The 25,386-nt window shown below is 51.0% G+C and overlaps 1 protein-coding gene across 9 annotated transcripts in view; it reads left to right on the top strand.

Moving 5' to 3' along the window:
* FOXN3 (forkhead box N3) overlaps positions 1–25,386 on the top strand; it is a 437,687-nt gene that overhangs the window by 303,502 nt on the left and 108,799 nt on the right. For all 9 annotated transcript variants that reach the window (XM_061429661.1, XM_061429669.1, XM_061429665.1 and 6 more), the window contains one exon: positions 9,792–9,856. In XM_061429661.1, coding sequence (XP_061285645.1) covers positions 9,792–9,856 — 65 coding nt within the window. The remainder of the gene's footprint in view (positions 1–9,791; positions 9,857–25,386) is intronic.

The following is a 25,386-nucleotide window of genomic DNA, read 5'->3' as shown; positions in this document are numbered from 1 at the left end:
CGGAAACTCCGGAACTCAGGATGGGACTGGAGCGGACTTGGGAAACTGCGGAACTCAGGATGGGACTGGAGCGGACTTCAGAAACTGCGGAACTCAGGATGGGACTGGAGCCTACAGGCCAGGGCCAGAACCCAGCCAAACCCAGACTCATTGTGTAATTAGGAAAGACCAGTAATAATAAGGTCAGCCTCGCCTTGGTGCATGTGGCAGGCACCACGCTGGGGGGCCAGGCTGCAGTCATCCGGGCCTCGGCTCTGGGCGGGGGCCCCCGTGACCCAGAGAGGAGAGCTCGGCACGCGCCCAGCCCCGTCTTCGCTAGCACGCGGCAGGGTCATGGGGCCAGGTGGGTCTGGAGGCACTGGGTGATGTTGGATGACGGGCAGGCTAAGAAGTTGCTGGTTCTGGCAGTGGGAGGTGAGCGGAGACCAGGGGTGGCGGAGGGAGGGAAGAGTCCAGAGGAGGAGAGGGCAGTAGGGATGTTGCTTGAGCAGAGGAGGAGCAGACACGGGTAGATATAATGGGGATGAGTGAGCTTCTCCGGCTCGGCTTTGGCTCCAGAAAAGAGGGGTGACGTCTCTGCCTGATGAGGTGTGGCAAGGCAGGTTTGGGGCTTGGTGGATGGAGAGAAGCGTGAGGCCAGCCTAGTGGAGTTGCTGACCATAGGTAGTGGTTTTTGGCAGGGGGCGGTTTCATCTTCTAGAGGACACACGGGAGTGTTGATAGCGAACCGTGTGGGACTCGCGATCTCTGAAGGAAAGAGTTTCGTTTTGGGACCCAAGATGCGGCTTCAGTCACTCAGAGCTTCTTACAGTGGAAAAGGGACAGAGAAGCTTCTGACATAGACATCAGAAGGGGGCAGAGAGTGCCCTGTGGCCAGTCTTAGCAAGGGATCTATATACTTTTTCAGTCGGTTCAGTTCAGTCCAGTCGCTCAGTTGTGTCCACCAACAATAAATCAAAAGAAAGTCTCAAGGTTGTAAGGGTCTTTCCAGACCCACTCTCACAACATACTTCTTACCATAACAGGATTAGTCAGATGGTTTCTGTTAAGGAGAAACAAGTCCTCGAGCAAGATACATTGTTGTTATATAATTATTAGCGCAGCGCTTAAGGGAAAACATAGCCTCCGGCAAGATGTGCTGTTTGTTGTGTAATCATTAGCTCCTGGCTTAAAGAAAGGTAGTCTTAGGTGAAATAGATTGTTGCCATAACAGTTCAGGGCTTAAGAAAAGAGGTCTTAGTGACTAGGAAGGAGGAATATAGAAAAAAAAGTCCCTTCTCTCCCCCCTCCCCCTCCTCCTTCCTCCCCCTCCCCTCTCCTCCTCCTCGTCCTCGAGGGCCTGGACTCCTTATCAACCTACCTAAGAACTAGCTCTCTTAGTGTCTGGAGGCATTTTTATTTTTAATTTTATTATTATAATTTTTAATTTTTTGGCTGCACTGCATGGCATGTGAGATCTTAGTTTCCTGACCAGGGATTGAACCTGCGTCCCCTGCAGTGAGTCTCATCCGTTCATTTATTTATTTGGCTGTGCCGGGCCTTAGCTGGGCCCCTCTGGATCGTCACCGCGTCGTGTGGGCTCCTTTGTCGCGCGCGTGGACTCTCTGTGGTGCACAGACTCAGTTGCTCTGTGGCATGTGGAATCTTAGCTCCCTGAGCAGGGATTGCACCCACGTCCCCCACGTTGCAGGATGAGCCCTTAACCACTGGACCACCAGGGAAGCCCCGAGACACTTTTCATTTGTTATAGCTGAGGAGAATCGGTGCTGGTATCCAGCGGGTGGAGGCAGGGAGGCTGCCGAACACCGCAGGACCCACAGGGCAGCCCCCACCACAGAGAGCATCCGGCCGCAAAGGTCAGCAGCGCTGAGGTCACGAAACCCTGGCTCAGGTCAGCATCACCTCTCAAACGCATTTGAGGAGGGCAGCCCTTAACTTCTTAGCGTATTCTGTGAAACGTTATTGATGTGTTTAACATTATACAGTAGGTCCTAGTCCAGAGCAGCCGCCTCTGTCTGACGCTCACAGGCCCTCTGCCCCTGGTGTATCCAGGGCCTTGGCTGTGGTGGGCATACAGGGATGGTTTGCAGGTGGATCCAGTTGGAGGCTGGATGAGTCTCCAAGTTTTAACATTTGGCTAAGGGCGCGACTTAGCACAAGGTGACAGAGGGATTTCATGTCTCACTAAGACCCGAGTTTTTCCCTCAGCGCAATCTTGCCACGCTCTCTGTTGTGGCTTCTGTGATCCTTGCTGGTGATGGTTTGATCACGTTGCTAATGCCTTCCCAGTGATTGTCAGGGGCTTCCCAGGTGACAGTGGTGGGAAAAAATCCATCCGCCAATGCCGGAGATGTAAGAGACGTGTGTGCAATCTCTGGGTCCCGAAGACCCCCAGAGGAGGGCATGACAACCCACTCCAGGATTCTTGCCTGGAGAGTCCCATGTACGGAGGAGCCTGGCGGGCTACAGCTTTCTTTAGAGAAGCTGGCATCTATGGAGCAGCCTCTCCCAGCCTATTGATTTTTAGACACCGTTCATTGCTACTTTGGGTGGAGGAACATTTGCAAATGGGATGTTCTCAAAGCATGCTTAAGGGGAAGAGGAAGGTGAAGGTGTGGTTAGTTCTTCCGTCATAAAAACGAAGGTGAGAGCCAGCCTGGGAGAGTCCCCGGGATGTAGGAGGAAGCAGGGCGCCGGGCACGTCACCGCGCTTCTCTGAACTGCAGTACCTTTGTAATCGAGATGACCGCTGAGATTGCTGCAGTGCTCAGAGCATCCTCTGTACGTGTGTCGTCTGTTTCATTCTCTAACGCTGCACTGTTACTGTCCCCAGTTTATAGGCGTGGAGTTGAGATGCGGACAGATGCAAAGACTTTCTGCCTTGTGTTTTCAGCAGTCAGGTTCCTGGAGTCCAGATCTTGTGCCGCTGCCAGCAGACCTCGGCTGGAACCGGGTGGCTGCTGAGACCCCTTTGCATGCCAGCACGCTCTGCTTTATCTGCAAGGTTGCAGAAGTGTCAAGAGCCCCTCTGCGAGTTCTGAACTTCCAACAGGGGTTGGAAGTTGACGCGTCTCAAATTATGATGGATGTTTTCTGAAACCTAAGACCATCTCACCCAAGTCTCCCTGATTCCTGCATTCCAAACTCCAGGACTGGCATCCTTCTGCCAACAGATCTGAGTTAGCATGTGCTGCAGGTCATGCTTGTTTTCCTGTGACATCCTGTGATCACTTCACACTTAGAATTAACAGTAGAATTCCAAGGTTTTTTTTTTTTTTTCCTTCAGGAATTCTCCCTTAGTTACAGCTTGCCTTGACTGTTTTGTTCCCAGGGAGACACGGTCTGGTGACAGACGTCAGGCCTCCAGCAGAATTGCCTTCATGCTTCTCGGTGCTGAGAATTTGGCCGAGACCGGCTCTGCTGCCTGAAGCCTGGCAGGCCAGCTCCAGCCTCGGGAGGGGCCGGGTTGGGACAGGCCGGTGTCACCACCTCCCTTTCCCCTGCCTGGTCGGTTTGGGCTTTCTGCTTTTTCATGTGCTCTGGGCCGGTCTGGCAGAGATGTTAACTTCAGGGACCTTCAGAGAGACCACGTATAAGGTCATCTTTCACTGCCCAGAACTCTTCTTCCGGAGTCCTTCTTGTATTCATCCTTTCCCTCTCTGTGTCTCTCTCTCACTTTATGTTAAAACTTTTTGTTATGGTGTAAAATAAACATACCATCACACGTACCATCCTAACCATTCAAATGGACTGTTGAGTAGTGTTACGTACGTTCACAGCAGTGGGGAACCAACCTACAGAACTCTTCTCACCTCACGAAAATGAAACTCTGCACCCAGTAACCCAGTCGCTATTCCTGCTCCCTGCCCCCTCCGCCTCCCCAGCCTCCCCAGCCTCCAGGAACTCCCGTTCTGTCTTGTCTGTGAGCTCCACTGCTGCGGTCACATACGGTCTTTGTCCTTGATGACTGGCGTGTCTCACTCAGCACGATGTGCTCCGGGTTCATCATGTTGTGTCCTGTTTTCTAGATCTACCAGCTCTCATTCTGCAGCCGGGTTCTTAGGGAAAAACAAAGACTTTATAAAAACTTGTTCTTGTTGTTCAGTTGTTCGGTCGTGTCTGACTCTGTGACGCCGTGGACTGAGCACACTGGGCTTCCCTATCCTTCACTAATTCCGGGAGTTTGCTCAGACTCATGTTTGTTGAGTTGATGATGCCATCCAACCATCTCATCCTCTGTTGCCCTCTTCTCCTCCTGCCCTTAGACTGTACTTAGAATACACAGTGTTTTCCTGAATTTTCTTAGGCTCACAGAACGTCCAGGCTGGCGAATATGGGTATGGTTCTCGCCAGAACCTCCCAGGGTCTTACTATTCAGCCAGTCCTGCCCGTGATGAAAGCCCATGGGTGTCACATGACCGATGACGCCATCATACCAAGGGCCACCTTGGGGCCGGGCAGCCTTCTGACTTCAGTGTCCCTCTGAGAGTTGCCAGAACCTAGCAGCGAGCATGAGCCCTGGGGCAGTGCTTCTCCGGCAGATTCTGGCTGTGCTGCCTGGACCGTAGGGCGTGTCCCTTGGGACTTGCTGGCCCAGCCCTGGTCTTCATGGTCAGCTGGGCCCGTGTTCTCAGATGTCAGTTCACAGGCTGCCTTTTCTGGCAAGCCGGGCCCTCTTAACCCATCGGTCGACTTCCTTTGCCACATGTGGGTTTGGCTCTTCATGGCTGAAGGTCGTGGGATTGTGTTAGAGTGCCACTGAAATAGGACGTTTGTGGTGCCAGCGTTGGGTCATTTCTTCTGGTCTGAGCCCACGGGTCTGTCTGTCATGTATGGAGAGCTGATTGCTTTTTCTACCCTGGGGTTTTTCCTCGGAGAGAGTCCTAGGGAAACACCATCTACAGCCTTCTTGCATGGAGGAGAACAGCTCAGGGCTGAGCGCCAGAAGCCTGCAAGAGAAGCCGGACGATGAGAAACGAAGTCGAGGCTGTTGCCGGTGTCTCTGTGGCGCATTGGGGCTGACCTGCCCTGATGAGCTGGACATGTCCCTCCTCCTCCATACCTACAGCATGGGAGGCAGGCCCTGCCCTGCTCACTCCCAGGTGGGAGGATCCCACTGGATGCGTCGATGACCGCTGTAATTTGGGAATGTGAGCACCACTGCGGGGGGATGTTCAGTTCAGTTCAGTCGCTCAGTCATGTCTGACTCTCTGCCACCCCATGAATCGCAGCATGCCAGGCCTCCCTGTCCATCATCAGTTCCCAGAGTTCACTCAGACTCACGTCCATCGAGTCAGTGATGCCATCCAGCCATCTCATCCTCTGTCATCCCCTTCTCCTCCTGCCCTCAAGCCCTCCCAGCATCAGAATCTTTTCCAATGAGTCAACTCTTCGCATGAGGTGGCCAAAGTACTGGAGTTTCAGCTTTAGCATCATTCCTTCCAAAGAACACTCAGGGCTGATCTCCTTCAGAATGGACTGGTTGAATCTCCTTGCAGTTCAAGGGATTCTCAAGAGTCTTCTCCACCACCGCAGTTCAAAAGCATCAATTCTTCGGTGCTCAGCCTTCTTCATAGTCCAACTTTCACATCCATACATGACCACAGGAAAAACCATAGCCTTGACTAGACGGACCTTTGTTGGCAAAGTAATGTCTCTGCTTTTGAATATGCTATCTAGGTTGGTCATAACTTTCCTTCCAAGGAGTAAGCATCTTTTAATTTCATGGCTGCAGTCACCATCTGCAGTGATTTTGGAGCCCCCCAAAATAAAGTCTGACACTGTTTCCACTGTTTCCCCATCTATTTCCCATGAAGTGGTGGGACCGGATGCCATGATCTTCATTTTCTGAATGTTGAGCTTTAAGCCAACTTTTCTCTCTCCTCTTTCACTTTCATCAAGAGGCTCTTTAGTTCCTCTTCACTTTCTGCCATAAGGGTGGTGTCATCTGCATATCTGAGGTTATTGATATTTCTCCCGGAAATCTTGATTCCAGCTTGTGCTTCTTCCAGCCCAGCGTTTCTCATGATGTACTCTGCATAGAAGTTAAATAAGCAGGGTGACAATATACAGCCTTGACGTACTCCTTTTCCTATTTGGAACCAGTCTGTTGTTCCATGTCCAGTTCTAACTGTTGCTTCCTGACCTGATAACAGATTTCTCAAGAGGCAGGTCAGGTGGTCTGGTATTCCCATCTCTTTCAGAATTTTCCACAGTTTATTGTGATCCACACAGTCAAAGGCTTTGGCATAGTCAATAAAGCAGAAATAGATGTTTTTCTGGAACTCTCTTGCTTTTTCCATGATCCAGCACATGTTGGCAATTTGATCTCTGGTTCGTCTGTCTTTTCTAAAACCAGCTTGAACATCAGGAAGTTCACGGTTCACGTATTGGTGAAACCTGGCTTGGAGAATTTTGAGCATTACTTTACTAACGTGTGAGATGAGTGCAATTGTGTGGTAGATGGAGCATTCTTTGGCATTGCCTTTCTTTGGGATTGGAATGAAAACTGACCTTTCCCAGTCCTGTGGCCACTGCTGAGTTTTCCAAATTTGCTGGCATATTGAGTGTAGCACTTTCACAGCATCATCTTTCAGGAGTTGAAACAGCTCAACTGGAATTCCATCACCTCCACTAGCTTTGTTCGTAGTGATGCCTTCTAAGGCCCACTTGACTTCACATTCCAGGATGTCTGGCTCTATGTCAGTGATCACACCATCATGATTATCTGGGTCATGAAGATCTTTTTGATACAGTTCTTCTGTGTATTTGAGGACCCACTTAAGGAGCTCCTGTGGCCCCTGCCCAGGGCGGTGACCGCTGGTAACACAGATGACTGGCACTTAGGTCACTGAGTAAGGAGAGTCCTCCATCTACCTCCGCAAACACCGCCCCACTCCCCACCCCTTGATTTGCCGTGTGAGTGAGTGGTTTCCGGGGTGGCTTGAGTTGTTGGTGAGTCACAGTGTTGTGTCTGACTCTTTGTGACCGTGGACGGCATCGGGCCAGGCTCCCCTGTCCTTCACTGTCGCCCAGAGTTTGCTCAGACTCACGGCAGGCTGCAGTCCACAGGCCCGCACCGAAGGCCTGTGCCATCACAGACTCAGTGGACAGAGGCATGTGTGAGTCGCTGGGTTACATCCAGCACTGCGAGAGCCCCCTGCAGTCCATGGCAGTGCCGGATGGAACTGAGTGACTCACACACACACACACTGACACACACACACACACCGACACACACACACCCCGACACACACACACACCCCGACACACACACACACACACTGACACACACACACACCCCGACACACACACACCCCGACACACACACACTGACACACACACCCCCCGACACACACACACACACACACACACCCCGACACACACACCGACACAAACACACACACCGACACACACACGTCCACTGAGTCTGTAACACCATCTGATATCTCTTCCTCTGCCTTCTCCTTTTGCCTTCAGTCTTCCCCTGCCTCAGGGGCTTTTCCAATGAATAGGCTTTTCTCCATAGGTGACTAGCTTGCTTATTGGAGCTTATTGGAGCTTCAGCTTCAGAGTCACTCCTTCCAATGAATGTTTAAGGCCGATCTCCTTTAGAATGGACTGGTTGGATCTCCTTGCTGTCCTAGGGACTCTCAAGAGTCTTCTCCAACACAGTTAGAAGATGTCATTTGGGAGCAGCCATCCCAAAGAAGAGTATGAGATATAAGGCCAGTAAGCCCAAAAGCTTCGCAGTGAGCATAGCAGAGAACGGGTCACCTGAGGGACAGAGACCACAGGTGAATGCGCGTCTCGGCAGGGGCCACGTCAGGGCGGGCAGGGGGCGGCCCGGCTCCCTGTGCGTCAGCACGGCAGTCCCCGCCGTGGCCGGGGTGTAGCTGCGTTAGCGGGCCGCTGTAGACGTCTCTGAGTGGATTTCCGTCCTACAGAGAACGTTCCGCATCTACAGCACTGGGTTTACCCAGCGTCCTCTCTTCCCCACGTTCACTCCACCCCGGCTGTCCACTCCGTTTTCAGCCAAATCAGGGTCAGGATGAAGAGGAGACTTGGAGGGAAGCAAGCCGAATATTGAGGCTTCTGCAATAGTAGCCTGTTCTTGAATTCTCCAGAAGCAGCAGCTCTTCTGTAACGAGGTCCTCTGTTTTTAATTCCCTTTAGACATCAGGTGATGCAGTGTTGGCAACAGCCAGGTGGCTGTTTCCTGCTTTCTTATAAAAATAAGGTGGGAAAGCCTCAGGAGCCGGCTGGGGTTGTGAAATGATACTCTTAAGCATTTTCATGCACTTCACTCTTCATGGGACTTTGAACAGCCTCAGATTGGAAGCGGACGGGAGTCCGAGAGAAGAGCGCTCTGCTGGCTGCTGGCACCCAGCGGCTCTGAGACCCGGGCAGGTCCTCTGTTGTGCGCGGCTCCGGGCACGCGGGGGGCCACCGCTGCCAGCGCCACCGCGGGGACGCAGCAGCCTCGCTTGCCCTGGGCGGGGTGGACCCGAGCCAGAGTCAAACAGAAGCTCCATCATTTACGTCAGGGCTCACGCCGTGCGTCTTGCGACGCGTCTGACGTTATTCTGACGCGTTTGTGTGCGGCAGCACTGTCCCTCTCCCTTCTCTGCTCCTCACAAGTCCCCATACCTGCTGTGCCGTTTGCATCCCCGGGAGTGAAGTCTTGGTCAGCAGGGTGTGTCCCTGACATCTCTCCTCCTTGTTAACAAGTTGCATTATTGGAGACCCTGATTGACTCTAGAAGCATTCACTGTCGAGTCCTTCAGACTTTTGTTCTGTATATGTGTGTGTGTGTGTGTGTGTGTGTGTGTGTGTGTGTGTGTGTGTGTGCGTGTGTTCATGTTCGCCAAACTTCAGACATGTATTCAGACTCGCTTTTTTATTTTTTTTAATGTTGAAGGTGATTGATAATGCCTTAACCAGGATCATTTGCCACATTCTATTTTGGAGAAAGTAATTTATGCCACCTCTGGGGCTGGCTGTAGTAACAGTTTTGACTAAGTGCTCACTAACATTAATCTCAACCAATCCTTGATTTAGAATCACCTCCCTTCCACTCCAAGGATATTTTCCTAAGACTGGCTAGGTTATAAAGTTTTTCACTGGGTGTCTTAAAACAGTGAAAATGCTGGTCTATAAATGTAATAAAGTGTCTTTGTGATGCATTGATCTTTCCACTTTTCTTGCCTCTCCTGTTACAGAACTGTGAGTGGTAACATAGCTGCAAAATGTTTTATAGGATACGGAGTGCAACATTGTAAGCCAAGAAATTGAAAACGGGAGGGGAGAGGGAGGCGCTGGAGGTCAGATCTGTGTGTTAAGGGTGGTAGCAGAAACGCCAGAAGGGAAACGTGCCTTTGCACTGGGCCATTGGCACCGGAAGTGGTGGAAAACCTGCTGCCCTCAGAAGACATGGATGGGAGTTCTTGACCTCATGAAGTCATAAAGTGAGGAGCAGTTTAGCGAAAGTTGTGAGCTTTGGCGTTGAACTGAGGTTGCCCTTCTGTTTGCTTGCAAATGGTTTCCGTGCCCGAGAGAAAGAGGAGGGTTGAGACGGTGATCAGAATACCCACACAGACGGGTTCTGCGCTTTGGAAGATGAAGCCCACTCATCATTCAAGGAGCCTAACGCTCTCCAAAGCTGCGTTTTCGGAGGGCGTGGATACTGCAGAGCTGGGACGGTGTTTGGAAGCCACCTGGACGTGTTTGTAGGCCATCCCCCGAGCGAGTGTGGACGGCTCTTGCTCACGCTGCTTTCTCTTCCGTTTCAGCACATCAGGTCCACCCCTCTGGCCAGGCAGCACCTTTTTCAAGAGGAACGGAGCCCTCCTGCAAGGTAGGTCTCTGCACGCCCCCGCCCCCGCGCCCCCACCCTCCTCGCAGAGGGGGACTCCTGCCCCCTGCCTGGGTGACTCCTGTGGGGTGGCCCTGTGTCTCCACGTCTCTTTCTTCTGTCCTCCCCTTGTCTCCTGGTTGCTGTGACTCGTTGTTCTGAGATGAGACGGTTTCTTTGGTCTGTCGTCACTGGTCAGATTCGAGAAGCGCTTGGCTTGCTTTGGTGAAATTGGAATTACGCATAATGATGTCATGGTGACAGAGATGGGTTGAGAAAACCGCAGTCAAACCCCGTTACGGATTGCCCGTGCTTGGGCTCCGAGGAATGCTGTGGGTGTTTGGGCGCTCGGGCCTCGTGCAGATGCACTTCTTGCTTGCTGTCCAACATCCATGGGTGCCCAGAGGGTAACTGTGGCGGGTTCAGAGGTTCAGAGGTCACACCCGTACCTCGTGTCCCTGCAGGCGTCAGTTGCGGGGGGCCCAGCGGGGTGTTCTCCCTGCTGTCCATTCTGTCCTCAGCTGCCTGACAACTTCCTATCCCGTGCGCTCAAGGAATTCAAACTGCCTTTCATCTCTAATTTTGCTGTCAAGCGTCTTTAGAAATGGCCACAGTCAAAGAAGACTATGTGGCTAAAGATAGCAAGATGCCTGCTGTCTACTTTGAGAAAGTGTTTGGGGAGATGACCATTCAGAATGCCTGCCCTGCAGACCGGCTGGAGTTGGCTGCCCCCAAGGGTCTTGACTTGGCCTTGCCGCTAGCCTCTCTTGACTGGCTGGGCCTCACAGGGGCACCACTGACCCGAAGCAAGTGGGTTGCTGGTGCCAAGAGCTTCGGACCTGTCCTGGGCTCTAGGTTGAGGAGTTTCAGTGAACCTTGGTTGGTTGAGAGCTGCTAAGCCTCTTTTTCTTAAAAGTACACGCCGAGGGTCAGCCATGTGGGGGAGAGCAGACTGAAATGCAGCTAAGGAAAGAGGTATTTAACTTCAGGTTTCCAGAGTGGCTCAGGCAGGTGTGAGAGATGCCGTCACCTTTGTGAAGTTGTTCTCAAGGCCATACAATTGCACGCTTTTTTAATATAGCCTGCGAAACTGGGGACTTAAGACTTCTTTGTGTCTTTGCTTGATCCCAGTGAAATTTAGGCAGGCAGGTCTGGTTAATTCTGATTTTAATAACCGTTATAGATATCCTATTTAAGAAAAAAATTGGAAAATGCCTCCACTTTCAAATATTGACATAATTTAAAAAATATATACTCAACGCTGCCTTCAGAAAGTGTAAATGATGAGCCTTTGGGTTTTCTCGAGTGGATTTCAAAGTTGTACGCATCTTTATTTTTCCTCTAGACCTGTAGCAATGATATGAATGTCATTCATGGTTGGATTGTTTTCACAAAAGTGATTTTATTTACTGAGAGCATTTTCCTACAGGGTTTTTATTCATTAAGTTCCACATTAGGGAAGATTTGCTCTAAGCATGTTAGTGTTTGGTTATTTCTACGGGGCACATGCATGAGGGAAAAATTGGTATGGTTTCTGAAGTTGAGCGATTTCATCGTGAGATTCTGTCTCATTGGGTGGTAGACATCGTTTCTGTTCTTTAGAGGGTTAAACATTCCTAATTACTCTTAGGCATTGAGAATTGAATTATTACAGATTTCAGATGCTCGTTGAATCCACATCCAATTCAGTACGTCCTATTAATTTTTTTTGTACATGTGGAAATCAGGATCATGGTGAGAATTTGGGAGTGGGTGGAGATTTATTAATGGTGTTTCCTGTTTCTTCACTTGCTGTATCTGTATAAAGAGTTTGCGAGACACGTACATCATGGTAAGATTTTTAAAACTATGTGTATTCTTCTAAATTAATACCTTTTTATTTTATTAAGGTATTTATTAAGGATTTACAATGTTGTATTAGTTTCTGTTGTACAACAAATTGATTTGGTTCTGAATCTATATATACACGTTTTTCATATTCTTTTCCATTGTGGTTGCTCACAGGATATTGAGTGGAGTCCCTTGCTCTACAGTAGGACCTGGCTGTTGATCCATCCTGATGTCACAGTTCGCACCTGCCCGTCCCAGACTCCAGGTCCCTCCCTCCCCAGCCTCTCCCCTCCCTCTTGACCACCATAAGTCTGCCCGCTAGGTCTGTGAGCCTGCTCCTGTTTTGTAGATATTCGTCGTATGTCAGGGTTTCTTTGGTGGACAGTGCTCATTAAGAAGTTGCTGATGTTCACGAACAAAAGTTTCACAGTAAAGACAGGGGCAGAGAAAGAAGGGAGCTGCCCAGTCATGCCAGCAGAAGGTTTAGCTTAGGATCAAGTAGAAGAAAGCGTAGCCGATTTATGCCGCTTTCTCGTCTTTGTACTTGATATTTTCCGTATATGTCCACTTTCTTCTTTTAGTGTCTGTGGGAAGCAGGAAGATGTTTTCCTGGATAATCAGGCTGGGAGAGAACTCTGTTACTAGGATCAGTCACAGGCATAGGGACAGCAGGCCAAGAAGATGCCTTAAAGAGCTGAGTTCTAGGAGCAGAGTAGAAGGTGAGGCTTGGTCACACACGGACCCAGTGGCTGGCCAGCAAAGCCCAGCTGTGACCGTCGGCCCTGATGACAGGCAGAACCAGCGGAACCAGGCTGCCCCGGGCCGGGGAGGACCTGCTCTGTGGCCTGGCCCTAGGGGCTGAGACTGGAGGAATCTAGAAGCTGCAGAAGGAGCAGATAGGTCAGTTACTTCAAGGGCTGAGCCTTGGTTTTGTCAGGAGGGAGGGCACATGGGGCCGCCACTTCCTGGGAGAGCTGACACTTGCTCAAGGCCTTGGAGAAAGGGTTAGAGGGGGGTGGTGCCCAGAGTGGCGCAGCGCCCGGAGGGGGAACCACCGGAGCCCGCGGGCACGAGAGGACAGGCTGAGAGTGCTGTGGGGCTCCCAGCGTGGAAACAGGGCCTTGTGGGCACTTTGCAGTCATGCCTCAGGCACTCCAGGGTGTGTCTTAGGAGAAAAGCTTCCAAAGAGGAAGTAATGGAAGGACAAGCCTGAGCCCAGTGGAACCCGGTAGCCTAGTGGTCGCAGTAGGAGCTGGCGTGCATTGTCTGGTGGCCACTTGGTTTCTGAGCTGTTGAGCAGGGACGCAGCACAGTTATTTTTTTCCAGCGTAAAACTGATTGCAGGAATCAACTGGAAGCGCTGGAGGTGCTGCCAGTGCGGCCTCTGGGATCTGGTTCTTGCAGGGTCACTGGCAAGAGGGCCTGCTGATTCATCTCACGGTTTTGAGGATAATGGGCTAAGATTTGGTTTGGATTACACCAGGCACGGGTACTTAACATAATTGGTCATTTCATCAATTCACAGTATTTATTTTAAATGCCATTTAGGCTGCAAGAGACAATTTTAGGACATTCACAGTCTCGGCGGGTAGAGAGCACTTCAGATCTTGTACAATAGACACCTAGCTGAGCGCCAGAAGGGACCAGCCCTTTGTTTAAAGGGGACCCAGGATGGAGCCCAACAGATGAGCGTGGCTCGTTCCGAGCCCTCAGGAGTGGCCAGCTGACAGGTGTCCCCGGCTGTCCCCTCTGCCTGTCTCTGCGTGTCTCTGTGATGATCTCTGGGTGTGAAATACGTTTTTTAAACTATCTTTAAAAAAAGCCTTTTGGTTGGAGTATGATTGATTTACAGTGTTGTGTTAGTTTCAGGCATACAGCAAGGCTTCAGTTATACATACACATATGTCTGACTCTCTGTGACCCCATGGACTGTGGCCCACCAGGCTCCTCTGTGCATGGGATTCTCCAGGCAGGAAGAGTGGAGTGGGTTGCCATGCCTTCCTTCAGGCGATCTTCCTTATCCAGGGATCAAACCTGAGTCTCCAGTGCCTCCTGCATTGGCAGGCAGGTTCTTTACCTCTAGCGCCATCTGGGAAGCCCAGATATACATATATCTATTCCTTTTTAGACTCTCTTCCCCTATAACTTATTACAGAGTATGGAATAGGGTGTCCTTGTGAAATATGTTTTAAAATTTCTTCAGTTCAGTTCAGTGGCTCAGTCGTGTCTGACTCTTTGCGACCCCATGGACTGCAGCACACCAGGCCTCCCTGTCCATCACCAACTCCCAGAGTTTACTCAAACTCATCTCCACTGAGTCAGTGATGCCATCCAGCCATCTCATCTGTCGTCCCCTTCTCCTCCCACCTTCAATCTTTCCCAAGATCCGGGTCTTTTCAAGAAATGTCAGCTCTTTGCATCAGGTGGCCATAGTATTAAATTTTCTTAGGTAAATTAAAATTTCTTAGGTATTAGTAATAACATCTTATTTTCTTAATGAAAACGGTATTTTATGTGTGTGTCTGTGTGTTTTTTCCCCCTTTTGGAACTCCCGAGCCCCAACCCTTGTCCCCCTGCACACATATACACACGTATTCCATTCAATCGTTCAGACTGAAAATTAGGTTCCTTCATTTAAACGTCAGCCGTGGTTGAATTATTTTAGTGGGCCAGCGACCCCTAGTCAGAGGCGGTCCTCAGCCCTGGTCTGACCCTCCTCTGCTCCCGGGCAGGCGCTCCCTCCACCGTGCGGGTCATCCCTGCTCCTGTTCCCGCCGGGCCTCGGATCCTCCACGTCCGCCTGCCTGGGGCCTTCGTGGGCTCTGCAGGCCCCCGAGCTCCACACGGGGTTTTGTTCGGAGAGAAGCTGCTGCCTCCGCAGCTCTAACCGCTGACCACGTGGGCCCGGCCTCACCTTTGCTCTCTGTCTCTGTGTGTGGGGCGGGGATGGGGCTGGAGTCCCCTGGGGAAGCCCGCCCTGCACCACTGGCGGTCCTGGGGGCAGACCCTGCCTCCCCGCTCTTCTCGAAAAGCCCTTCAAACCCCGATGCGCCCCCTCGCCAGGCAGACCTGCACCTGGCCACCGGGCCCTCGGCCCTCCTGGGTGGGGCCGCTGTTACTAGCGCTGCTCCCGCAGAACGCAGGAGTGGAATTCGAATAAACCCCCTAACGCGCAGGCAGATGCTTCTCTCCATTCGCTTCTGACAGCCCCCCAGCTGCACTAGTGAAATGGGAAGAAGACCTTCCAGGCGTTTCCCTCGCGCAGAGCAGGACAGAGCCGCCACAGGCCGGGAGCAGACGGCGGAGAGGCCGCCGCTCCTTCCGCCGGGCGCGCAAGGAGCTGGGAACCCTGCGGGGAGTCGGCTGTGCCCGGAGGTGACTTGCTTCAGACGCCAGGTTCCCAGGGGCTTCACGGACTCACTCTGCGGGGAGTCCTACTGTGTGTCTGCTCCACGACACTGACCGCTTACTCTGTTCCAGAGCTCCTCGGCGGGTTTTTCCAGCTGAAATGTGTGCGGTGTAGTGCCTCTCTTTGGGGTATTTGCTGCTGTGACAGACTCCACAGCAAGTACTCAGTGCCTCAGAAACGAGTTCTAGTGGATGGAGCCGTGCCTTACCAGTGACCGACCTGCTTGGGGTCCCAGCTCTGCTGCTTGGTAATAACCGCTGTGACCCGACAGACCTCATGGCATGCCTAGGGTTTCATGTTCTTGCCTGCGAATCAAAGAGTGGACCTCAGAAATGGCAGGGGTTTCCCGTAGATGACCGCGCTGGTCCGTCCTAGCAAGGTCCCCAATGTGGGTCGAAATGGTGTTGAGGCTCAGCCCAGTGGAAGGAGTGTTTCCCTTCAGCAGATGGTCTGAGGAGAGGAGACAGGTCCGTGGCTGCTGGCTACATCCTGATCCTCGAACGAGGCCTTTCTCAAAGGTCTCAGATAGTAGCGTGCTCAGTGGCTCAGTCACGTCCCACTCTCTGTGTCCCCGTGGACCGTAGCCCGCCAGCCTCCTCTGTCCATGGGATTTCCCAGGCAAGGATACTGGAGTGGGTTGCCATTTCCTATCAGAGGATCTTCCCAATCCAGGGATCAAATCGGAGTTTTTTGCATCTCCTGCTTTGGCAGGCAGATTCTTTACCACTACCGCCATCTGGGAAGCCCTGTGGGAGGCATCGTAGTACAGGTTTGGACAACGTGGAAATGAACTGTCTTGGCTTCTTGGACATTGGGCTCACCCTCTCTGTGGGGATAATAATAGACATGCTTGTCTCGTAGGGTCCTTGTGGGACTCAATGATGAATTCGTATCAGTAAAGCATTGAAGTGAAGTGAAAGTCGTTCAGTCATGTCCGACTCTTTATGACCCCAAAGACTATATAGCCCATGGGATTCTCCAGGCCAGAAGACTGGGGTGGGTAGCCTTTCCCTTCTCCAGGGGATCTTCCCAACCCAGGGATCGAACCCTGGTCTTCCATGTTGCAGGCGGATTCTTTACCAGCTGAGCCACCAGGGAAGTCCTAGTAAAGCATTGAGAACATGCTGAATTCCCAGAGTTTAGTTATTATAACATTTTACAGAACTGTGAATCTTAGGAAAAGGGGGCTGACGTCCCAAGTGTGGTGTCCTGTGCTGTTCATCTTCTCTGCTGTAACTTCCCTTGTCCACTGAGGGTGGCTCAGACGGTAAAGAATCCCCCTGCAGTGCGGGAGACCTGGGTTCAGTCTCTGGGTTGGGAAGATCCCCTGGAGAAGGGAATGACAACCTACTCCAGTATTCTTGCCTGGAGAGTTCCATGAACAGAGGAGCCTGGCAGGCTACAGTCCACGGGGTCGCAAAAGTCAGACACGACTGAGCGACTAAGCACACACACAGTGATTCTCAGAACAGGGCAAAAAACGGGATATTCCAGATGGATTTCTACATGGATCTGAAAGACAAGTTGTTTACCTCTTTATATTAGATTCCTTTCAAATAGGACTGCTTCCCGGCGAGTTCCCTGGCTTACAAAGACTGAGTTACATTCTTTTCTTTTTTTTAAATTTTATTTTATTTAACTTTACAGTATTGTATTGGTTTTGCCATATATCAAAATGAATCTGAGTTACATTCTTTTCTGTTTGATTGTGTTACACCCAGCAGGAATGTAGATTTCCTTAAAAAGAGCACAGATTCAGCACCTCAGCCCAGGTTTGAATTCCTTTGTCTCTAAGAACTGGCTGTTTGCCCTTGGGCCTCAGTTTCCATTGTCTGTAAAATGGGGCTATGGGTTGTGCTCCCCAGAATCTGCAGAGATTAAAGGAGGGTGTGAACATGAAAACATCCGTCCAGCTCAGCACGCGACCCGACACCTCACAGATACCCAATAGTGAGAGTTTGGCTTTATTTTTTAAAGGTTTACTTGACTGTTTGGGCTGTGCTGGGCGTCCTGTGCTGAAAGGCCTTTCTCGGGCTGTGGCGAGCAGATTGAAACAGTGTCCCTTGCATTGCAGGGTGATTCTGAACCACTGGGCTGCCAGGGAACTCCAATAGTGAGAGTTTTTACCCTTTGACTATTTCATGCTTGAGGTTTTTGATCCTTAATCCTGGCTGTGTATTCAGGGTGCAAAGTTTCAAATTTCCTCAGAGGAGTGGGCTCCCACACTGCCCGTCTTGGCAGGACCTCGGATCCTGCCGCCAGCCTTGCTGGCGGTTCTTTCCTGGTGGCCCCAGGAGTGTGCAGGGCCACGTTCCTCCTCCAGGCGCATCCGTCTTTCTCTGCATCCAGACCCTGGTTTTGTTCGCGCTCCTCCTGCCCCTCCCCCTGCATTTCTTTCCCGTTTGGTTGGAGCCCCGGGCTCTTTGGCCTCTTTCATCTAATCTGCTCCACAAGCTGACTCTTTTGTCCGTTTTGCAAAGAGGGAATTCACCTAATGCAGAACTCTCTTGATTCCTGCCCCTAGGCACACCCGTTTTCAAAAAAAAAATTAGAAATAGCAGAAAGGGAACAAAAACACCTCTCTACGTTTCCCCCGCAGTGCTGATAGCCTTCTGTCTCCTTCTGGCCTGCAGAAGCCCTTTAGGTTTTTCAGAGGAGCCCTTATCTCTTGGCGTGTTTCTCTTACTGTTCTCACTGAGTTATTTGTAAAGATATTTATGTAACTGGAATACAGTAATAAAGTCACGTGACGGTTTTTGTTTACTATCAAGTGGAGTTTCGGGGTGGTGTTCTGCTCTTCTCATCACTCACGTTCCATGTGGTCACTGAGAATATGCTCGTAAGTTACTAAAAGGACGTGCATTTCTGTTTTATTTCTACTCCAATCTTTTTTTTATTGAAGCATAGTTGTTATACAATATTTTATAAGTGCACCATATAGTGATTCACAATTTTTAAAGGTTATGCTCCATTTATAGTTATTATAAAATATTGGCTATATTCCCTGTGCCGTATAATATATCCTTGTAGCTTATTTTGTATCCGACAGTTTGTGCCTCGTCGCCGCCTCCCCCTCCCCACTGGTCAACACGAGTTTGTTCTGAGTCTGCTGCTTTTTTCTGCCATTCACTAGTTTCTTGTATTTTTTAGATTGCACATATGCGTAATACAGTATTTGTCTTTCTCTGATTGACTCAGGAAATGCAATTTTAAGAGAAGCCTCTGGCCAGTTCTGACCCTCACTGTCTCCTGGGACTCCAGATTCATGCCAGCTTCCTGACATCGCCAGCCTGGCACATACGCTGAGAAGCCTCGGTCACATAGCGTGTACTTTCCTATCTGACTTGAGTTTCGGCCAGTCTCCATCCCACTGCCCTTAGTAACCCCGTTTGTGAAAATCCAGCATTGAGGCTGGCCCCATAGACAGAAATAGGGCCGCTGGGCGGAACTCCGGCGCTCCACGGGACCTGACGTGCAGAGCTCCCTGTGGGCCAGGCCCCTCCCAGATGGGTGTGTGTGAGTTACGCATGTGTGAACCAGTTCTGCTGTTTCAGGAGGATGTGTAAACCAAGGCGGGACTTCAGTAGAAGGAGGGTGGATAGGAGAGGGCGTTCTATAAGTTGTCAATCCAGAAGTGATCGTGGAAGTTACAGGCATAGATGAGAATTTTCAGGGGGTTGTCGAATGAAAAAGAGGGAAAAGGTTCCATCTTTCAGACCTAACATTATGGTAGGAAGAGAAATGTAGCTGACAGCAAACAGCCATGACATTGAAGAAGCCACTTGGAAGCTGGAGGCAATCACTGAAACGAGGAGAAGGAGCTTCAGAGAGAAGGGGCAGGCTGGAGCGGCTGATGTGTGGAGAAGCTGGAGGAGGTGGGAGGGGGGAGTCTAGAGAAGAGCCCCCTGTGGGCTCCGATGGTCAGAGGGCCCCACGACCCTTAGGGCGTAACCGCTGGGCTACCTTCTGTCTCTAGGATCTGCCTGTTCCAGACACCTCCCCCAGACAGAATCAGACCCTGTGACCTTTCATGTCTGGCTGTATATATTCCTTACATTATTCTGTATTCAGTTCAGTTCAGCCACTCAGTCGTGTCTAACTCTTTGCGACCCCATGAACTGCAGCACGCCAGGCCTCCCTGTCCATCACCAACTCCTGGAGCTTGCTCAAACTCATGTCCATCGAGTCAGTGATGCCATCTAACCATTCATCCTCTGTCGTCCCCTTCTCCTCCCGCCCTCAATCTTTCCCAGCATCAGGGTCTTGTCAAATGAGTCAAATGAGAAACAGGTGGCCAAAGTATTGGCGTTTCAGCTTCAGCCTCAGTCCTTCCAATGAACACCCAGGACTGATCTCCTTTAGGATTGACTGGTTGGATCTCCTTGCAGTCCAAGGGACTCTCGAGAGTCTTCTCCAAAACCACAGCTCAAAAGCATCAATTCTTTCGTCTTAGCTCTTTTTATGGTCCGTCTCTCACATCCATACATAACTACTGAAAAACCGTAACTTTGACTATATGGACCTTTGTTGGCAAAGTAATGTCTCTGCTTTTTAATATGCTCTCTGAGTTGGTCCTAGCTTTTCTTGCAAGGAGCAAGCATCTTTTAATTTCATGGCTGCAGTCACCATCTGCAGTGATTTTGGAGCCCAAGAATATAAAGTCTGCCACTATTTCTACTGTTTCCCCTTCTATTTGCCATGAAGTGATGGGACCAGATGCCATGATCTTAGTCTTCTGAATGTTGAGCTTTAAGCCAACTTTTTCACTCTCCTCTTTCACTTTCATCAAGAGGCTCTTTAGTTCTTCTTCACTTTCTGCTATAAGTGTGGTGTCCTCTGCATATCTGAGGTAATTGATATTTCTCCCGGCAACCTTGATTCCAGCTTGTGCTTCTTCCAGCCCAGCATTTTTCATGATGTACTCTGCATAGAAGTTAAATAAGCAGGGTGACAATATACAGCCTTGATGTACTCCTTTTCCATTTGGAACCAGTCTGTTGTTCCATGTCCAGTTTTAACTGTTGCTTCCTGACCTGCATACAGATTTCTCAAGAGGCAAGTCAGGTGGTCTGGTATTCCCATCTCTTTAAGAATTTTCCACAGTTTGTTGTGATCCACACAGTCAAAGGCTTTGTCATAGTCAATAAAGCAGAAGTAGATGTAGCCTTACACCTTTGGTACTATGACTCCCATTTTGCAGATGAGAAAAATAAGTCCCAAAACAGTTGTCCTCCTTATTGTCCTGATCCTGATCTCAAGCCAGGATCAGAAGCCTGGACTCACACATCTTTGGCTCAAAATGGCATCAATATTTCTAAACAGATTTCCACTTCAGATGTTTAGACAATCTGTAGTGTTTTACCTATTGGGGCTGCAGAGAATCCTGTTGTAATGCTTAAAAGCACTTTATAACAATGAGGCAAAAAATAGAAATGCATGTTTGCGTTGTCTTCTTTCACTTGAGTAGTTGAAAAGCTTCGTTTCGTCCTTTGTCCCACGTGCCACGCACGCTCAGTCATGTGTGACTCTCTACGACCCCGTGGACTGTGGCCTGCCAGGCTCCTCTGTCCGCAGGATTTTCCTGGCAAATATACTGAATTAGGTTGACTTTTCATTTCTCCAGGGGATCTTTCCAACCCAGGAGTTGAACCCAAGTCTCCTGCATTGGCAGGTGGATTCCTTACCACCAAGCCCTCTGGGAAGCCCCATTGTCCCCACATGTGACTAGTATAAACAGCTGACTTTAGGATATCTTAAAGACTGAGGAAGAAGAAAAAGGGAAATCCTGAAATTAGTCATTCAAAAATTAATGCAAAGAGGGCCCACCTCTTAATAGAATGAATACTTTACTTGAGGTTATCTGAATCTTATACTAGGGGATACAAAGAGATGATAATTCGGGAACAGGACTTATGGTTTCCTTATGGTTGAATTTTTGGAGCATTTAAGTGTTTTCCTTGTCTGTTAAATTGTATCATTTAGATGATAAAGAGTATACGACCTTGGATCCTATCGTACTGCAAAGCCTGCTTTTATCAAAGTGCTGAATCTCACAGTGCAGTTGGAAACGTCAGCCCCCTTGAAGTCCCGTTTAACTGTGTGTGAATGGAAGTTTAGAAATACTACAAGGCAATTGCCAAGAGGCTTACAATGAAGAAGGATGTTTTAGAAGCGGCTCCAGGGAATGTTCACGTCACAGTTGTGAACCGAGAAGCATCCACCTGAAAGCTGCAGGAGGTCAAGTTTGTGTTCCTGTTTGGTTCCCTTGACGACTGAAAGGTGTGGCCAGGACTGGGCAGCCCTCGGTGCAGTGCGTGTAGTAGGTCAGCAGTGTGTGCTTGTGTGCGAGTGTGTGTGAGTGCATGTGACCCATGCATCCTGGCTTTTGTCCCCAGTTGTTCTGCGTTCACAAGAGGACGTCTCCCCTGCCCCTCTTCCTCTGCCGCCTCCATCCCATCAAAGACAGTGTGAGGATGAAAGTCCGGAGTCTTCAGATGAGTCTCCCCCAGCCCATTCCCTGCCTTGCTGCCTAATTTCTGTCTGACCTCGGAAAACTCACATAAACTTCTTCCGGCTGCTATGAAATGCGAACGCACCAGTCTTGCCAGGTGAATGCAAGTACGTGTGAAGACTGGACGGTGATCCGTGCGGCATCCTGGCATGTGTAGGTGCCCCAGGTGTGGGGAGGCCGTGACCGGGAGAGGAGAGTGTGGGGCTCGAGGCCGGCCGGCCTCAGGCGCGAAGACCCCACCCCCACCCCCACTTGCTGCCCACCATCCACCTGACTTCGAGCAGCTCGTCTGATCGTTTGTGTCTTTCCAGCCAGGAAGACAGATAGTAGTGCTTCCTTGGCTTTTGTGGAAATTAAAACAGTATATATATGAATCTGCCTGCAATGCAAGAGACAGGGGTTCCATCCCTGGGTTGGGAAGATCCCCTGGAGAAGGGAATGACAACCCACTTGTCATTCTTGCCTGGAGAATTCCGTGGACAGAGGAGCCTGGCGGTCTGCAGTCCCTGGGGTCACAAAGGGTTGGACACGACTAAGCAACTTTTTAAAATAAAAAAATAGCATATGTACAGGGCTGGCACCGTGCCTGGGTATTATCGTGTTCAGTAAGTAAAATTCATTATGTATACAATAGCATTTCCATACTTTCCGAAGGTCTTCAATTCTCCCCACCCTCAAACAACAACATGAAAATACCCTTGCCCAGTTGAACGGATGTTGTATCTTCAGGAATGTTTGCGACTGTGTTCAGTCTCTCTGAAACTCTTCTCCATGGAGGCAGATGCCCGCAAGGTGCCCACCGGAGGAGGAGAACTTGCACCCTCACCAGCTGCGCTCATGGACCCTGTTGAGTGACTGAGGTCTTGCAGACGCGTGACACAGAGAAAGGAGTTTCCCTGGGGACGGGTTGGAGTAGCTTGTGGTCTGTTCTCCTGTTTCTCCCTCTCAGCATCTTGATTGTGCCGGAATGTGGACTGTTTGCAACGACTGGTTCGAAAGACAGGAGGGAGGAAGGAGAGGCTATGCCATGATACCAGACTTCAGGGCTTTGTTTGCAGGTCGTGTGGAACTAGCCCCCGCCTCACGGCCACAGTCACACACGTGGCCGGCTCCTCTCTGCGCTGCGATTGCTCTCTGTGCGGCTTGCTCGGATGCTCTGGTTCGTGGCCGGCCCCTCTTCGCACTGTGATTGCTCTCCGTGCAGCATGCTCAGATGCTCTCGTTCGTGGCCGGCCCCTCTCTGCGCTGCGATTGCTCTCTGTGCGGCGTGCTCAGATGCTCTGGTTCGTGGCCGGCCCCTCTTCACACTTCGATTGCTCTCTGTGCGGCGTGCTCAGATGCTCTCGTTCGTGGCCGGCCCCTCTCTGTGCTGCGATTGCTCTCCGTGCGGCGTGCTCAGATGCTCTCGTTCGTGGCCGGCCCCTCTTCGCACTGTGATTGCTCTCCGTGCAGCATGCTCAGATGCTCTCGTTCGTGGCCGGCCCCTCTCTGTGCTGCGATTGCTCTCCGTGCGGCGTGCTCAGATGCTCTCGTTCGTGGCCGGCCCCTCTTCGCACTGTGATTGCTCTCCGTGCAGCATGCTCAGATGCTCTGGTTCGTGGCCGGCCCCTCTTCACACTTCGATTGCTCTCTGTGCGGCGTGCTCAGATGCTCTGGTTCGTGGCCGGCCCCTCTCTGTGCTGCGATTGCTCTCTGTGCGGCGTGCTCAGATGCTCTCGTTCGTGGCCGGCCCCTCTCTGTGCTGCGATTGCTCTCCGTGCGGCGTGCTCAGATGCTCTCGTTCGTGGCCGGCCCCTCTCTGTGCTGCGATTGCTCTCCGTGCGGCGTGCTCAGATGCTCTCGTTCGTGGCCGGCCCCTCTCTGCGCTGCGATTGCTCTCTGTGCGGCGTGCTCAGATGCTCTGGTTCGTGGCCGGCCCCTCTTCGCACTGTGATTGCTCTCCGTGCAGCATGCTCAGATGCTCTCGTTCGTGGCCGGCCCCTCTCTGTGCTGCGATTGCTCTCCGTGCGGCGTGCTCAGATGCTCTCGTTTTGCACTGCATGCACCTGGCAGGGAGGTGTCAGAACCACAGGTCCGTGCCTGATGACCTGTGACATACAGAGAGGCCAGTCCTGTGTTTATCATCTGTGTGAACCGTATTTCTCAGACTCTGAGAGACTTCGTTCTTTTAAGTTTCACTGTGGTTGGGAAACGAAACCATTATGAGCAAAGTTTTCATTTTTAAAGTTTTGCAGCTGCCATAGGCCCTAACTGGGGTGCTCACAGCGGCTACATGGGTACCCATAGCCATATCAGGGCATCAGGGGCACCTTTCTTCTCTTGTGGGTCCCCCTATTTGCGCGCACGCACACACACACACACACACACACACACACACACACACACATGTAATGCTGCAACGAAATATTTCAAATGAGAGGTGCCAAGTTTTTCCAGGAGCTGCCTGGCCTTGGCCATTGTTGGAGACATGGGTACATGGTCCAGGCCAGAGTCCTGCCCCGATCTCCCTTCTCTTGAGTGTTAGGGCTCTGAAGGATGTGCCGGCATCACCAGGCCTCCTGTGTAGGCTCAACCAGGGTACAAGAAATGGCAGCGAAGAGGAGGCGCGAGACCACTCTGCCACGGCCCTTCCTGTGTTTCGTCCAGTCAGTTTACTTAACCCAGCTTGATTTGGGATGGGGGAGTTGTGTGCGTGTATACCCAGGAGTCCTGACAAATAAAGACTCTAAATGAATACTATCCGCTCAGCTCCATATGCATAGCACCGGTGATTTCTGTCAGTAAAATGCCAGCCTGTCCATTGTCCTGGGGAGTGCACATCATGCTGACGTCATGCTGAATCGGGAGTCCCCAGCTGAACCATGGTTCATCCGTCTTTTGAGAGAATATGAGATGAGCTTGGAGAGCTTTCCAGAGATGGTGACTTGACTTAAGCAAACCAAGCAGGGTCTCGATCCTGTGACTCGTCTCTGTGACAGTCTCCCTGTCCCCAGCTCAGCTTTGCCTTTAGTGGGATAGGCTCGGAGGCCCACGTCGGGTTTGTGGATACCCGGTGGCTGCCAGCAGCCTCTTGGGCTGCAGACTTTGAAGCCTGCTTGCCTGAGCGTTCCCCCAGAGAAGCTCCCTGGTACTTCTCAGTGTTCCTACAGAAGAGCTGTAAGTAGACAAGCCTGACCGCCTGGGACCACACTGCGGTCTGAGGAACCGGAGGGTGGTTCACTCAGAAGCTTGCAGACAGACTGGGAGATGGAAGGGTCTCAGATGCAAGTTGGGGTCATTTCTCAAAGAGGAGAAGAGGAGCTGTCCTTTACAGCAGTGCAGCCAGTTTAAAAACCAAAGCAGCGGACGGGACGTTAGGTCACGTCTGCAGGTATGCATGGCCAGCCAGAGGAGGTCAGAGGCCAAGGGCAGATCTTCCTCTTTGAGACCCTAACAGCCTCCTTATTGTGAGAAGGGCCCGCGTCCGTGGGTGCAGGGTGCCAAGGTCTCAGAGGGTTTGGTGGCGCCAGTCAAGTAATTTCCCAGAGGCCCAGAATCTCAGATAAAGGTGACATTCACCTTAAACAGATTACTTGCACTAGACCTGTCTCCTTGGTGATGAGGGAGACAGAAGGCGGGACACAGCTGCCTTTTACTGAGGGTTGACTTCAACTGACCAACCTCAGAATCTTTGGAAATTTCTCTCAGCAGGCAGAGTGGATTCCCCCCCGAGTCCTCACTTCAGAGTCCAGGATGCTCGGCCACGTAACGTGTTAATCAGCCGGGGAGGCCCTAACGAAACCC

Source organism: Bos javanicus, chromosome 10 (genome assembly GCF_032452875.1).
Source record: "Bos javanicus breed banteng chromosome 10, ARS-OSU_banteng_1.0, whole genome shotgun sequence".
In the NCBI taxonomy this organism is placed as follows: Eukaryota; Metazoa; Chordata; class Mammalia; order Artiodactyla; family Bovidae; genus Bos; species Bos javanicus.
Note: the sequence above shows the minus strand (reverse complement) of the source record. Positions and strands in the feature narration are given on the sequence as shown.